This window comes from Cydia splendana, chromosome 3 (assembly GCF_910591565.1).
Source record: "Cydia splendana chromosome 3, ilCydSple1.2, whole genome shotgun sequence".
Classification (NCBI taxonomy): Eukaryota; Metazoa; Arthropoda; class Insecta; order Lepidoptera; family Tortricidae; genus Cydia; species Cydia splendana.
In genome coordinates, this window is record NC_085962.1 from 2,096,030 (window position 1) to 2,112,497 (window position 16,468).

Below are 16,468 nucleotides of genomic sequence, written 5' to 3' on the forward strand. Positions count from 1 at the left end.
ACATATATACACTCTGTTTTTAGTCATCCGACACGCTTGATGAGCACTTGGGAGAGCAGTACCCAAGATAGAGCTGATGCTGAACCCTGGCTGTACCTAGTGGAATTCAGGTTTGGTGCAATATAGGCACACTTTGTTTTGGTTAACCGACTTGTTGTCGTGTGCCTATGTTGCAGAGTTCCACTAGGTGGGTCAATCAACTTTTTTCTAACCGCCCTTAAAAAAAGAAGGTTCTCAGTTTGATCCGTATGTTTGTATGTATGTATGTTTGTTCGTGATTATCTCGCGTTTAACTGAACCGATTTTGATGCGGTTTTCAGAAAAGTGTTACATTCTGGAAAAGGTTTTAGTGTACAGTACATGGATGGTTTGAAAAACTAATTGGACCCGGTAGGTGGCGATGCTATCGGTATACCTACCAACAAATTTAAGTTGATGAAACCGATTTGGATAAAATAGTGGGAGTGGGAGTGGGAGTCGGAATCGGACTGGGGCTGGAAGTGGGAGTGGGAGCAATATGCATACAAATCGTTTAGCACCGAAACGTCATATCATGTTTTGTCGCGATTATCATCGAGTTAGACCATCACCAACATTAGTAGGTAATTACTAGCCCAAAATGGAAAAGATAGCAAACTAGTATTTTAGCCCAAAACCTAGAATAAATGGAGTACTTACCTATCACTAAAAAGTAATAAATAAAATAAAATAAACAAAAAAAATTAAAAATAAATCAAAAGAAAACTAAAACAAAATAACTTAATACTAAATCACACTAAAACTAAATGGAGAGCCTAACAAACTAGTATTTTAGCCCAAAACCAAAAATAAATGAAGTACCTATCACTAAAAAGTAAAAAATAAAAAAATAAATAAAAAAAGATTTTTTTTTTTAAATAAACAAAAAGAAAACCAAAATAAAATAACTTAATATAATTTCTTTTAAAAAAAACGGAACCGCTTCCAAAAAACCAACCCACTGAAAAGCACAAAATAATTTTTATATGGCACCCCTATAAGTGTCCAGTCCCTATCCTGTCGTAAAGCAAATTTCTGCCAAAAAGTAATTAATACCTAATAATAAGAAAATTAATAATCATCCGGGTAATTACTTAGTTTTTAAAGGCGGTGCCAAACCTACAAAAACATTATTTGCTGCCAATCAGAAAAAAATACGAGTATGTAGTATTAGGTCATTACCTATGAAATTGGCGTTTTGTTCGGAGAATTTCAACGAAACACGAATTTCCATACAATTAATTTTGCGGATATTTTTTTGATGGCTAATTCAAACCAAACAAAATTTTTCCAGTAATTTTTGACACCTTTAAGGTATGTTTTCAATATCTCCATTTCTTGAAAATTGGTACCATTAGAAAAATATAAGTAATTTTAATACTCGAACCGACAGCACATGAAAAGACCTATTTTCAAGGCTTAATTCTGAACACTTAACAATAAAAAATAACAATTAATTGTATGTAAAATCGTTGTTTATTGAGTGCACTGTAGTTTTATTGTAATTGTGTATGTACTTTTGTAAAAAAAAAAAAACTAGGATCAGACTTATATCTATGAACAAAAACGCCAATTTCATAGGTAAGGACCCAATATATACCTAGAAGAACTAAATTAATGAGTAAACTAAGTATGTCTTTATAATGCAAGTAAGTGCAGATGCAGAGTTCTTCGTTGTCTAAAATATCGGTTCTCTAAAATTTTGGTGTGTCACCGACTTCAAAAAGTAAGTCATTACCCGGATGATTATTAATTTTCTTATTATTAGGTATTAATTACTTTTTGGCAGAAATTTGCTTTACGACGGGATAGGGACTGGACACGTATAGGGGTGCCATATAAAAATTATTTTGTGATTTTCAGTGGGTTGGTTTTTTGAAGGCGGTTCCCTTTTTTTTAAAAAGAAATTATTTGACTTTTAATTCATGCCAAATATCTATTACTTATTAAAATAATATATATTAAATGTAACGATCGATAGTTGAAGACAATCGATAACGATCAACTAAACTGTCATGTCGTCGCATCACTAATTCTGGTGACGTGCGTGAAACTTCTCGATACGTGGCTGGTTGACGTCTAGTGTTTCGCTACGTTCTCTCACTCAAGCTTGCATTTACCTCAGGAATTGGGTGCTTCAACGCAGTTTTCTAACTAGAATTCTGTTAAATCTAATTACTCAATAAGTAAGTTTCTATTTAAAAGTGATATTATCTCAGTGACCGTTCTCCTAAGTGTAAACATTTTCTAAATTGGTGTACTAATTTTCAGAAAATGGATCAGATCGCTAAATTCGTGGAGCCTGGCAAGCAGTTCGCTAAGGATTCTCTCAGACTGGTCAGGAGATGCACGAAGCCCGACAGGAAAGGTACGTGTCATGATATTCATGTTATTTTCTGCCATAGAAGGTAGATTGGAAAGTAAGACATGTAACTGTAAAATGCAACACAACACACAACGGCTGTGGAATAGACTACGCTGCCAATTTCGAAAGAAAGCGCGTTAAAGTCAAAGATGGGCAAAGATTATTCACAAACAAGTATAAATTTGGCATTTTTCCATAATAATTGTAAATAATACTTAGTCAAAATTAGTATTTATATAGGTAGTATTCATTAATTGTACATGTATTTGTCAATGTAACTAGGTACAGTCGCCATCAGATATATCGGAGCGTCCGAGGTGCTCAAAAATATCTGAACACGCACTCTAACGCCTTGACAATAGAGGCCTGTTCAGATATTTGTGAGCGCCTTATCCGCCCCGATATATCTGATGGCGACTGTACGAGAGAAGTATGTATGAGAGTTATTTATTTCGCATATTTTTTGGCATAAAACTTACAAGAATAATAGGTACCTAGCTATAGTTTGTGTAATATCTTGATCCAATTTCATGATTGTTTGTATAGCTAGCCATACACGTACGGATTTACCCGCCGGATCTGCCTGAAAGATGTATCTGACGGGCACATCCCGAACGTTGGTTTTTAGCACGGACAAATCTGTGTCTATTTCTCGCCACACATTGACGGATGTGCCCGTCAGACACATCTTTCAGGCAGATCCAGCAGGCAAATCCGTATGTGTATGGCTAGCTTATTACTTAGTGTTATTGCGCATTCTCCCATGATTCAGCCACACAATTATGGAACTATAATAGTTCTATATCTCTTATTGCCAATACCAAAGACTTAGTAATTTAAAGAATTGCAAAGATGTTAAGTTGGGCAATAGATTGTAACCGTAAATATAATGTGTAAAGTTAAAGTCAATTTTGGTCTCATAATGTGCTGTAACTAAGGGTACAGCCCAATATCAACTTACATGCATTACGACAAGGTTCACAATGCTGCGCCACACATGATAGCCGTGGCGTTCAAAGGTTTAATGCTTGAACACAGAGGGCCTACCGCAAACCACGCTCGACGTGTTGCTTCCCTGTCACATTTAAGTATGAATTTACAAGTACAACAGAGAGGCAAACGTCAAACGTGGTTCACGGTAGGCCATCAGACTCTGTTGTTGTGTTGCAGCCAATAAAAATTCCTTGTATTGATGGTAATTTCTATTAACATTTCTGTTATGTATAGACAATGAGGGTAGGTTTTGACATTTGTGTACAAAGTGGGGTACTTGTGAAAAGGCAGTCTGTCAATGCGAACCTGGACCCCTAAACGAGTTATATTAATTTCATATTTTCTCTTTCCAGAATTCCAAAAGATTGCCATCGCGACAGCCATCGGTTTCTGCATCATGGGTTTCATCGGTTTCTTCGTGAAGCTCATACATATCCCCATCAACAACATTATTGTTGGATCATAAACTCCTAGTTTTAGTTTAGACGTAATTCTCATTCGGAGGTGGACGGGACTTACTCCAGGTGTAAAAGTGAGGCCAAGGGAGAGCTGCAGCATTATATACAATGTTTGGTATGCCCCTCCTCCCCTCCGCTAGGCTTTCAGCGAAATGAACTTGCCCCACGGTTTATCTCAGTGATGTTGTGAACGCGCTCTCAATGTGTCCGTTTTCGTAACGCTCGCTTACTACTAAATGAGCGCTTTTCGCGAGCGGTGTGCGCCAAATGTGGATGCACCTTAAAAATCATGTTTATTGTCGTGTTTTACACCATAAAATACAAATTATTTGAAATCATAAACATTACATAATCATCTACATTAAACTAAATTGGTAAATTTTTAATTATAAATGAATGTCAATTAGACTAAGTTCTGTCCACCTCCACTCTTACATTAAGGCCCGGACACTAAGTTAAAGCATCCCATTATTTTCATTTTATATTTTAAATTGAATGAATAAATTATTCAACTTCTTATAATGGCTTTCACTTATATGAGTTCACTTAAAGAAGTCTTGTATTGTATATGTATGTATGTACCTATAAGTCATAGGAGTTATCTCTTTAACAGATTGTAGTAGGATTGTAAGGTCTAGGAAAGAATTGTATAGGGACCGTGCGCGTTGGAGGGTCTGCCATCTTGTGGCTTGAATCGGAAACATATGTGCACATGTACATTGTCAATGCAAGTGCTACCATCTACCGTTCTCGTTGGTACGTTTCCTTGTGCATAGTAGGTTCTGCCATACATCGGAAGCATAAACTATCTGACGGCTCCTATAGTGCCTCCTATAGTTCACGCACGCCCCGTCTCGAATAAGTGACGCGCTGTACGTGATTCATTTTCACCACGTCGTGCGTTGGCGTCGCTTTTTATCTCAGCCCCCACCACCAACTTCGCACATCACTACACCTTATAAAACAAAGTCCCCCGTCGCGTCTGTCTGTTTGTGTGTATACAATACAATACAATACAAATACTCTTTATTGCACACCTCAATAAAAGAAGACAATACAGAAGAAAACAGAAATACAAGCAGAGGTAAACAACAGGCGGTCTTATCGCTAAAAAGCGATCTCTTCCAGACAACCTTTGGTTAGCGGAAATTAATAAATGTACATATGTCAGTAGGTGTTGCAAATGCAATGAAAGAAACCTATCACTAAATACATCGAGAACAGACAAATTACCATGCAAATAAAAATACATATACATACTTTATATACATACATAAATAAAATATATATGTATATATGTATGTTCGCGATAAACTCAAAAACTACTGAACGGATTTTCACGTGGTTTTCATATATCAATAGAGTGATTCTTGAGGAAGGTTTAGGTGTATAATTTGTTAAGGTTTTGTGTAACCCGTGCGGAGCCGGGGCGGGTCGCTAGTAGCCAATAAAACTTCGTACAAAAGTAGGAAATTGGATTGGACAAGCAAACTGTCATTTTAACGGGATATTACTAATGGAAAGGTTTTAATGAATGGGCATATTGAAAACAAAACAACTTTATTATATTAAATAAAAACAATACATTTAACAATCTAAATTAAACGAGTCCAATTCAGATTATTGAGATAATATTATAAAATGTATTTTAAACCTGTATAAAATAGGACTTTGTACCTACATCAATTTAACAAGTACAACAACCAAATAAGTCACAAAAAATAAAAATAACTATGTTGTTATTAATTGAATCGTTTTGAATGTCGCAAAACGACATAAAAGTAATCAGATAAATAAAATTACTTACACAATATAATATTTACTGATCCAATCAAAACGTAGATTAGAACAGACAACTCATTGTCTGCAGTGTTACTTTTGCCACAGGGACTTTTGTAACTTGGGTAACTGAAAAAAACATTCTGGTAATGAAAGCCAGAAACAAGTAAGGTTCAATAATTGTGAAATAATTTTTCTAAGATATTGTCTGATGTGTTACCCAAGTAAATATTGTTGGTTCCAATTAACACATTCACTGCCAGCGACCCGCTATAGGCGGGTTCTCGATTCGTAGGCGCTTTTCGCTACACACGGTTTTCTCGTATATCGGTTACGCTCGTAGCTCGCGCTGGCACTGAATGTGTTAACACATTCACTGCCAAGAACATGTGTGTTTGATTTGTGCTGGAAACGGGGCGCCCGGCACCGAAAGTGTTAAGTTACTCTACTTATATTGAAACACAACAAACTTGTCAATAGAAAAATGCGCAAAATTCAAATTTTCTATGGGAGGACAAACCTTTGCGCCTACATTTTTTTAACCCTTTACCAGGCTGACATTTCAAAAATGATAATCGAATGTCAGTCTCTCATCGAAAATAGAACACATTTTTGAAGTGCCGTATGTGGACTATGTGGGAACCGTTGCCGTGTGGGTTCCCTTAGCCTAGTACCTAAAGCACAGAATAACTAATAGTACTACCGTACAGAAAATTCACTCCTTCACAAAATTCAGGTATAAAACGTAAAGGGTTAAATTTGCCACCCTTTTCTACTGACAAAGTCGTTGTGCCAGAGAACAGTTATCTTATACATTACAAAAACTTTATTATTGTGATTTTTTAATAACGTGTATGTAGAACCCAGGTACGGGTACTTCGGACAGAGGTTTGAAGTCGGCGTATAAGCTGTGCGTGTTGCCGGGGCCGAACGCGCCCTTCAGTATTTGCGTGAACTTTTCTAGTTTGTGCGGGTAGTAGCAGAGGCGGAAGTCGCTGAAAATAAAACGGAAATTTTAATTAGTGACAAACGTTGGTGACCTTTTTTGGCAATAGGGGTTTATTTGCGTTGGAACTATTAGCCTTCTTGTAAAATAAAAAAGAAGCTATTTCCCACAGTGGGACGAACATTGGCTGATGATGATGATAGCATAGTCAAATATACCTACCTAATACACACAGAAAGACAAAAGTAATATTCTCTTCGATTTATAACCAGTGATCGGACAAATCATCGCAAAACCATCAAAAATCATTTATATCTCAAAATAGGACAAGATTTAGGTATTAAACTCATATTATGTACACAGTATCTTTATAAAATTTCCAGATTATACTCAAAAACTGCAGTTCAAACGTGTTAAAAAAATTGTATCATGTTCCATACCATATTTATTTTTGCGATAAATTGTCCGAACTCTGTTTATAACTGTATCCCAAATGTAACGAGCCTATTTCCTGGTTGTGACTTAAATAGGTCGTATATCACGCGATACCAGTCCCATCAGATCGATTATGTATGCGTATGGATGCGTACTTTTTGGCTGTACCAAAAATGCGCACAATTAGGTAAGTATTTAGCCAAAGATTTAAATATTATTAATATTCATACATCAAAACCTAAATCTATGTAATCCAGCGAATTGCAAGCTTGGAGCTTACCTTCGGTCCTCTCCGCCTTGGGAGCCCCCAATGCAGTAGTCCAGGGTGACTAGCTGCGGCTTGCCCCCCACCACCAGCACTGACGTTTTGATGTCTACTGGGTACTTGCACTGAAAAGCATGAATTTGACCGTTAGGGACAAAGATTTTATGTGTTCATTCGTATACGTAAATTATGTAAGTATACCTACTGAGAGCCGATAATAGTTAATACTTTATTCATTACAACTTATCACGGTTTTATATTAGTTTAGATCAAGGGTTTATAAGGTTAAAGACGTGTACTCGAAACGATGCGATTAATTGACAGTAGTGTCAGTAGTTAGGAGTCTAAACTTTAAGCCTAGAAGGAATATAATTCCCACAATGATTTTGAACTTTATTTCTAAGTGATAGGGTTCAATTTAACGAGATTTCTGACACTCTTATGCCCGTTAAGGGCTCCCTAAAAAGTAAATAAATTTTGCTAGTAGTTTCTATTTAGATTGATCACTATTTCAAGTTTGCACATGGCTCATTGTGACGTAAGAATAAAACACTAAATAAGAAGCTCTGACTCAGAAATTATCGATATGTTATGTCACAGGGTGATTATATTTTTTAACAGTGCCCCACATAAGGCACTTGTCCCACAGCCGACGATGAGCGATAAGCGAGTAGAACGATAAACTAGAAACGAATGGGCGAGCGGCGGGAAGCGAGTGTTAGCTCCAATAGTTTTGTCGCTCGGCTATAGGCGAGTGTTCGAGTGCGACGGGCTATTACTCGCGTCACTCGCTCGGGCGGTGCAGCGTAGCGGAACACGCAGACTGATTGGTCTCGCAACTTGAGATCTAACTACGAAGCGAGCATCGCCGAGCGAGTACCGCTGAGCTAGTTTTATCTTATCGCGGCGACAAACTAGTAGAGCGAGTGTTCTCGCCGGCAGTGTGAACAGCCAGCGATGAACTATTAATATATGTGTCGCTTTTACTAACACAGGATCCTAATCTTTTGTTCGTTTCTTGGGCGAGAAAATCGCCGATAGTTAATCGCTTACTCGCTCTTGGTGGGACAAGTGCCTAAAAAAGGTGCATTAACCTACTTACATTATAATAAATAGAATGTCCCGGCGTGGCCCCGCTATCGATCATAGCGTCATAATTCCTATGGTCAATGAACAGCAGTCCCCCCGGCTTGAGACACTTCGCGAAGTTCTCTAACGCTCGCTTCTGGACGCGCTGGTCGCCGTATTCGTCCAGTAAGTGGGCGAACGAGTTGCCGAGACAGATGACGGCGTCGAATGAGGCCCCGGGGAGGAAGGCCTGCACGTCTGAGTGGAGAGTCTCCCAGTTGGCTTCTTCGATTACTGGAAATATAAAGTAGTTAGATTGAGAACTAGCCGGGCATTTTCACTTAACTGTGCACCTTTAACGGCCGGTTAGCAATCGTTACAAAACTGACGGTATGTCAAATCCCATACATTTTGTCAGGAATGTAACGGTTAGACGTTACTGAAACACGACTTAAGTCGCGCTTTAAAGTACCTACAAGTTAAATGAAAATGCCCAGCCAGCACCACGCTACGGAACATATGTTGTCGGTAACGCAGGAGACCAAGTTAGTAAACCAATATGATATTTCAGGTCTTGCCAGTGGGTCAAATTTTACAGTAACAAAATGTACTTAGGATTTGTAAAAAATATATATATTTACAAAATAATTCAGGGGACAAAAAATGAGTGGAGTTCGAAAATTGATTGGCCTACGTCACATTTCAATTTGTAACATTCGGTATTATACTACATATATCTAACCTACATAACCAACCTACATAGTCTACCTACTCTACAATTCTACAGTGAATATAGAGTTCAATTACAATCACATGGGTGCGGCCATAGGGTAAAAGTGGGATAAATGTCTCAGTTTTAGCGATTTGTGCAGGCGCTAGGTCTATTATTTTTATTTTTATGTAAGTTTTTTCGATGAAAACTTAGCTTTACTAAACCATGACTAAAATTTGTTTAGGTATTTATTTTATTCATATTTTATAAATAAATAAAACAAAAAGGTTATTCAGGTATCAACCCATTACCTACATTACAATAATAGACTAAAATTAAAACTAAAAACGCTAAAACGCTGACACTAGTAAGCGCCACTTGCACCATCCCCCCAACCCGTGGTTAATCGGTTAACTCCGTTAAACCGGTTAATAACCCCGAGATAGTGTGATGGTTCAAGTGGCGCTAAAGGGTTAGGGTTAAACAAAGTATATACATACTCCACTTATCGAACCTGGGGTCCTTTCTCTTCTCCCAGCGCGCCTTGAGCGCGTGCTTCAACATCTTGTCGGAGGCGTCCACGGAGACCACCTCGAAGCCCTCGTTCACGAGCATCATTGAGTCAATCCTGAAACCATAAATCATATATTGCGAACCATGGTACGTACAGGGCCGTCCTAAACTATGCTGGGGCCCATGGGCACATACAAATTTGGGGCCCTTTTCGAAAGTAAACAAAAGAGAATTAAACTAACATGTTTCTACTATGATCTTCTATTTATTATGGGTAATCATATATAGGTACTGTTACTGTCTGTCCTTCGGGGCCCCCTGAGGATGGGGGCCTGTGCACGCGCGGGCCCCGTGTGCCCTTATGGTAAAGACCGACGGCACTGGGTACGTCAGGTAGTTGTTAAATTTAAATTATAGGAACACATGGCACCCTAAAGAGAGTATTGCAAAATATTCTTAAATCTAGTCAGAACTAAAGTTTATAAACCAACACAAGTTTACAACTAGTGGCTCTGTGAGCTGTAGACCTCGCGAGCATATAAAACAATACGAAAAGTGTAAAAAAAATACAAAAAGTTATATCCCAGCATATGGCTACGCCATGATGGTTCTTACTTAAGGTGACGAAATTTAGCTACTCATTCTCAAGTAAAAACTAAATATCTTATTACCTCCAATACCAGCAAAAAAAAAATTCTGAATTTTTGGCCATTTAATCTGTAAACATGTCTCAAAAAGAATACACTCTTATGATACCGATACGACTATTTGTTTAAGCGCGAGCTGTCACAACTTTTCCATTTAAAAAAAATTCCAAAAACCGGCTCGACAATTTTTTTTTATCGAATCATAGAATTCGGTTACAAAATTTCACGAGAATCGGTTAAGAATTGCGACCCGTAGAGGAGAACATCCGGACATACAAAAGCAAAACGCCCGAGTCAAAACGTAGACCTTCGCTTCGCTTCGGTCAATAACTCTACATTGTCAGACCAAGCTAAGCTGGCAGCGATTTTGATAGCCCAGACTGTGAAGTGTTATTTTAAATGACAAACTTCTATGAAATGATGATGTTTAAATAACACTTGCACACTCTGGGCTATGAAAATCTGGGCTAAAAAAATGTTGGCAGCAACATATCTTGGTGTGACTCTACCTATATGCTTTTAAATCCATTTCTTAGTAGGTACCTATTGTTTTACCTCTACAGAGTGGCCTGAAATACGTTGATATTTTTAGGGTTCCGTACCTCAAAAGGAAAAAACGGAACCCTTATAGGACCACTCGTGCGTCTGTCTGTCTGTCTGTCTGTCCGTCTGTCACAGCCCATTTTCTCCAAAGTACTGGACCAATTAAGTTGAAACACACATATGTAAATTCGTGACCCAAAGACGAACATCTTACGTAAACAAATGAATTTTAAACGTGGAGGCCACTTTTGGGGGGTAAATGAGAAAATTGAAAAATAATGTTTTTTAAACTATATCGTGCTACATATCAAATGAAAGAGCTCAGTTTCAATATCACAAATATTTTTTTTTGTAATTTTAAAATAAATAGTTTAGAAGGTATTTAAGAAAATAGCCAAAAAATGACCATGACCCCCGGCCCTTTATCTCCAAAACTACTGGGGCAAAATTTTTGAAAAAAATATACAAAATAGTTATTTACCTATAGATGACAGGAAAAAGGAAAACCTATTAGAAATATGCCGTCAAGCGTGAGTCGGGCTAATTACTTAGTTTTTGGTCCGACCCCTACGGGTTTTTTAAAGGCAATGTACTCGCGTTTCACATATAAAAATACATAGTTCAAAATTGTGTAATGTATGGAATCCTTGGAACGCGAGTCCGACTCGCACTTGGCCGGTTTTTTTACAACGGTATATACCTATTGTTGATAATTTGAACAAACTTTTCCGTTTGTGTAAAGTCATACATTGTGTATACTCCATATTAAATTTTTGAAGATTTCTTTTAGTTGAATGATGTATTTATTTGCGCGTCCAGCACATGACTGAGTACATCATGCAACTACTTACCACAAAAAGGCATACTGTCTGATGTATTTAATTATTTTAAAGCCATGGTTTTGATGAGTGACTCAGGAGACAACCATGGTAACCTGCATGCGCCTACACTATACGCTCTAACGACTTTAATTTAACAGACCGTACCTATACGCTCATTTGTCATCGCGATAAACAGACGTGAAATCTATAATATAATTTACGTCATCTTTTCTATAAAATATGGGGTATTATCTATGAACTGAACTATTGTCGATGGCGCTTACGCCGCACACCGTTGCGCGGCATTGTATTTATATCGTAGCATCGTTAATAATGGCGTAAGCGCCATCGACAATAAGGTCCCTTTGGGGTCATCCATTAATTACATCACACTTTTAGGGGGAGGGAGGGGGTCAAGAAAATGTGACATATTGTGACATGGGGGAGGGGGACACACAAACTTTGTGACGTCACTTTAACTTCATCACTAACCGAAAATTTATTTAAATTATTTTATTCGCTGTACATTTAAATAACAAGTTTTTAAAACGATAATCGTTTTTATTCGTTTAATTTTCTTTCCTAAGCAGTTTTGGGTTATAAAATTACTAATATTTATAAAAATATTTTGATAAAATATTAATAATACGTAGGTACTTACTTAATTCGATTTGGCGATTTCGTAGAAAAAATGTGACGTCACACTAGGGGGGAGGGGTTTGCCAAATGTAACCAAGTGTGACAAGGAGGGGGGGAGGTGTCAAAAAACCTAGAAATTCGTGTGACGTAATTAATGGATGACCCCTTTTCATAGATAACGTCACATATACGAAAAGCAATCATGTACTTATGTTATGATGAATAATCCTTGACCTATTGATGTGATCCGAGGGTTATTATGTATTTACATCATATTAATTAATAATATTATTTGTGAAGTTTTATCTCTTGTTATTAACATTTTGGATCGACCGTCTATCTTATTGCCATGCTGACGCTTGTTATCTAGGAATAGCTCTACCCACGAACTTGGATGCAAATAAATATCTCTGTATTTTACCTAGGTAGGTACCTACCTAATTCTCTATATTTCACTATATACATTAATAGGTATATACCTTAACATGCAGCCTTCTGATCTATGGACTGATCGGAAATAGTGTGTTAGATATGATTATTAATAAAACATTCAAAAAATAATCGACTCAGCGAAGACTTGACCGTCCATCAATATACCTTACAAAGGCTGTGGCGACCTCAGGCGGCTAGTATGTGATAGGTAGAGGGCGAGGCGCGCCCTGAATTTCGGGCTTCGCCTGATCTTTTGGCAAGTACCTACATCGAAAGTGACGTCCTCAGAAAGTGACCTACATCGAAAATTACGTAAAGAAAAAAAAATCGAAAATTAAGTCCTCAAAAAGTGACCTACCTCGAGACTTGTTTAAGATTGATTGTGACCATATGTATGCTCAAAAATCTACTCCGCCTAAAAGGGTTTGAAATATACTCATACCTAAAAGTCAACCTCTCAGTCATCACTCATCAGAGGGCCTACCGCGAACCACGTTCGACGTGTTGCCTCCCTGTCACACTTACGTACCAATTTACAAGTGTAACAGAGAGGCAACACGTCGAACGTTGTTCGGGGTAGGCCGTCTGATCAGTAATCGGACTTACCCAGTGCCGCATGCGGCGTCCAATATTTTCTTGCATCCTTTGGCTCGCAGCAGCCCTATCAAGAAGTCCTTATAGTTTTGGGTCCTCTGGTTGCTGTCCCCCACGAACTTCTTCCAGACCCTGGCCGCCTTGCCGTCGGCGTACTGATCCATCACACCCTCGGAGGGGATTCCCTCCGAGCGGGGGTGGAATACCTTGTCGGCCATTGTTGATCCCTGAAAGAGACAATTTTTTTAAAGAGGTTGTTGCCGAATTTTTTGCATAGTGGGTGGCGCGGGCGGGGTATAATGATGTGCCGTACAAATACTACCAAAATTGTGAAACCACATTTAACAATTTTAAAAACTTCTCATATTTTCGAGAACTTTTCAAACTTTTTTTAAACTTTACGTAACTTACAGTGGTGGGGTAAGGTGTGAAAAAACGGGCTGTCAATCATTATGAAATGAGGAGCCTTTTCAACAGGGCTTATTTCTATATCAACACCATACAAAAAAAGCCCTTATCAAAATACACTCCTCAAATACTTTCGCGCGCAATGTACCTAAATATTAAACTGCTAAATATTATAGTCGTCATAACTCATAATTTCTAACGAAACTATGCTCGTCTCTATGGGTTTAAAATACAATGTTTATACCTATTGCTATCTCTTCCGGCTCTATTCTGATAATATAAATATGCCTACGAATAAGTAGGTATAGGTAGGTACCTAATTTTGCTCTTACTTATCAGCTCAATCAGTTTGCTATTCAAGTTTCATTCCAACATTTCCGCAAGTCACTTTTGTTTTAGTTAACTATTAAATAAAATTTTATAACATTACGACTGGTACAAGTCCCAAACTAACTTATTAAATTTTAACTCACCAGAGACCACCAAAACCTCTCAAACAATCAGTTTATCTCATTACACTTAAATTTTCACTAAACCAATGTTGGTTAAACAATTTTGGTTTAAGTTAAATAAAAATATATATTTCTAAAATTCACTCGCCACGCGAAATTTTTTAACACTTACCGTATGAATCGTATGATGCAATATCAGTCAACTGACGCCGTCACCTCGGGACTGCCGCGGCCACAATGAGATGCCTGTGCTCGGTTCAAAGTTGTTTTTCTTGCGTGCTGCATAGACGCGTTTCCCGTGGCTTTGCTTATAAAAAATAATCTGTAAGGAGATTACGCATAGATTTTAGTATTTAAAAAAAATATAGGTCCCGTCTAATTATTTGACACCTAAAAAGGTACAAGTAGAAAGATTTTCATTTTTTTAATAAATTAATCTCTTTTAAAAATACCTATCGATCGTATTGACTTGGTTTTGAACCACCTTACGAACAAAATTTTTACACATCGAACAGACAAACAATACTCGTAGTAAGTATTAGCTAAACATACGAGTAGATGACTTGCAAGTTGAGTTTTTATCATCACAAGTTTCCTCACTTCATCAGTTTGCAACGTTTGCAATCAATCAGTATGAGTTGTTTACTTAAAGTGACGTAGGCAAGTTCCTCTAAAGGCCCTCCAAAAATGGTTACATGACTCTACTCTACCTTACAGAACCTAGTATAAATTTCATTCGATAGCGTGACGTGATGTACACGTTTGCGTTGTCATTTTGGATGGGGTTTTTAAGTTCCCAAAACGTCTCGATTGGCGCGCTGTTCAAAATCCCATACAAAAATAGACCTAACCCAAACGTGTACGTCACGTCACCCTATCGAATGAAATTTACAGAGTTCTTTACATAAAGTGACGTAGGCAAGTTTATATAAAGTAAGGCCCTCCAAAAATGGTTACCTTAGAGATGTGCAAGTTAGGGAAACTTTATAAAAAGTTGACGGAAATTTCAGAAAAAAATCACGGGAAATAAAACTGTGTGAAGTTTCCGAAATTTTTCTAAATGGGAATTTCGCAGGTTTTGAAACTTCCCGACGGAACATCAGTAGGTAGGTACCTACCTGTACCTACTCGGAGTAGGTGGAGTAGGCTACTCCAGCTATATTCAGGAGCCTATGAGATAGTAAGCAAAATTTAAGATGGGTAGGTATTTTAAATCAAGAGTTATGGTTCTAAATCGAAAACATTACTTTACACAAATCCGTGGAGCCAGTGAAACGGTGAAGTATGAAGAATAATTAAATGAAGTTTAGTTAGTCTATCTATGTTATTATTATTATCTATGATTAATTTTTATCACTTGAGTACAGGGCTATAACCGCGAAAATCGAAGTTCGTCAATTGCGGGCATTTTTCTCCGCCACTCTAATTACGGTTTAATGAGAGTAAAAGAGAAAGATCCCCGCAATTTGCGAATTTCGGTTTTCGCGGTAGGCCCCCTGACGCCATCAAATATATCGGAGCGGCCGAGCCGTGGTCAGATATTTGTATGGCGACCGTACCCATCTAAATCATATGCCACAAACTCGAATGGTAGTGGCATATTCCTTCGATCGCCATAGTCGGCCATAGCACATAGGTTAGAAAATAGAATGAACCTTAACACATTGTAATAAAGTCCACTATTGTGTTTTGTAAAAAAAGACGTAGACGTGACGTTCTAGTTTCGCCGCGTCTACGCGTTGATGAAGACTCACGGCAAAGAGTAAAAATGCAAAATGTGAATACCCATTTAGCGTTGAAGGTATTTTCCTGTATCATAATGAGCACCTACTTGTAATGCCGTATACAGTGTGTTGTTAGCAGTTATACGTGTAATCAACTTTCAGTTAATATCCAGTACAACTGAGCCGTGACAACAGTTTTCTTGGCTATCGCTACGCACTGTATCACGTCTAATCAAATGAAACGAACAATCTTATATTTGCCACCAAGCTACACCCTAATTCTTCGTAATAGAGTTCACTTTCCAACTGTTTTTGCTGTAGGTAACTTTTCCCGATTGTTGTTGGAACGTGCGATTCTCTATGAACTGCTGATAATATATGCTAAATGAGATAAAAAACCGGTAGCAGCCGGTTTTATTTTATAAGTTATGCCCATGTAGGCTTATTTAGTTTTGCTTAATTGAACAATACGGAAATTGGGTGCAAACAAGAATGAAAATAATACTATAGGATTTTCTTAAAAGCTGGAGCTTCGCCTCCAGAGTTAAAAAGATTAAAGTCTGGGCGAATCAACTTTAAAACCGTAACAGACTACCGCACCAAGGTCGCGGTGCGGTAGTCTGTTAGGGCTATTAGACGGACACGAATGTCCACAT

The 16,468-nt window shown here is 37.8% G+C and overlaps 2 protein-coding genes across 2 annotated transcripts; one reads left to right on the plus strand and one right to left on the minus strand.

Moving 5' to 3' along the window:
• Positions 1–2,048: 2,048 nt before the first annotated feature.
• Positions 2,049–4,349, plus strand: LOC134806443 (protein transport protein Sec61 subunit gamma). The gene is made up of 3 exons (XM_063779723.1): positions 2,049–2,204; positions 2,290–2,386; positions 3,730–4,349. The coding sequence occupies exons 2-3, from the start codon at positions 2,293–2,295 to the stop codon at positions 3,840–3,842; spliced, it is 207 nt and encodes a 68-aa protein (XP_063635793.1). The 5' UTR covers positions 2,049–2,204; positions 2,290–2,292; the 3' UTR covers positions 3,843–4,349.
• Positions 4,350–5,377: 1,028 nt separating this feature from the next.
• LOC134806240 (glycine N-methyltransferase) lies at positions 5,378–14,368 on the minus strand. The gene is made up of 6 exons (XM_063779471.1): positions 14,261–14,368; positions 13,241–13,455; positions 9,540–9,667; positions 8,362–8,621; positions 7,275–7,384; positions 5,378–6,608 (listed from the first exon to the last, which is right to left on the minus strand). The coding sequence occupies exons 2-6, from the start codon at positions 13,444–13,446 to the stop codon at positions 6,443–6,445; spliced, it is 870 nt and encodes a 289-aa protein (XP_063635541.1). The 5' UTR covers positions 13,447–13,455; positions 14,261–14,368; the 3' UTR covers positions 5,378–6,442.
• Between the last annotated feature and the right edge of the window lie 2,100 nt (positions 14,369–16,468).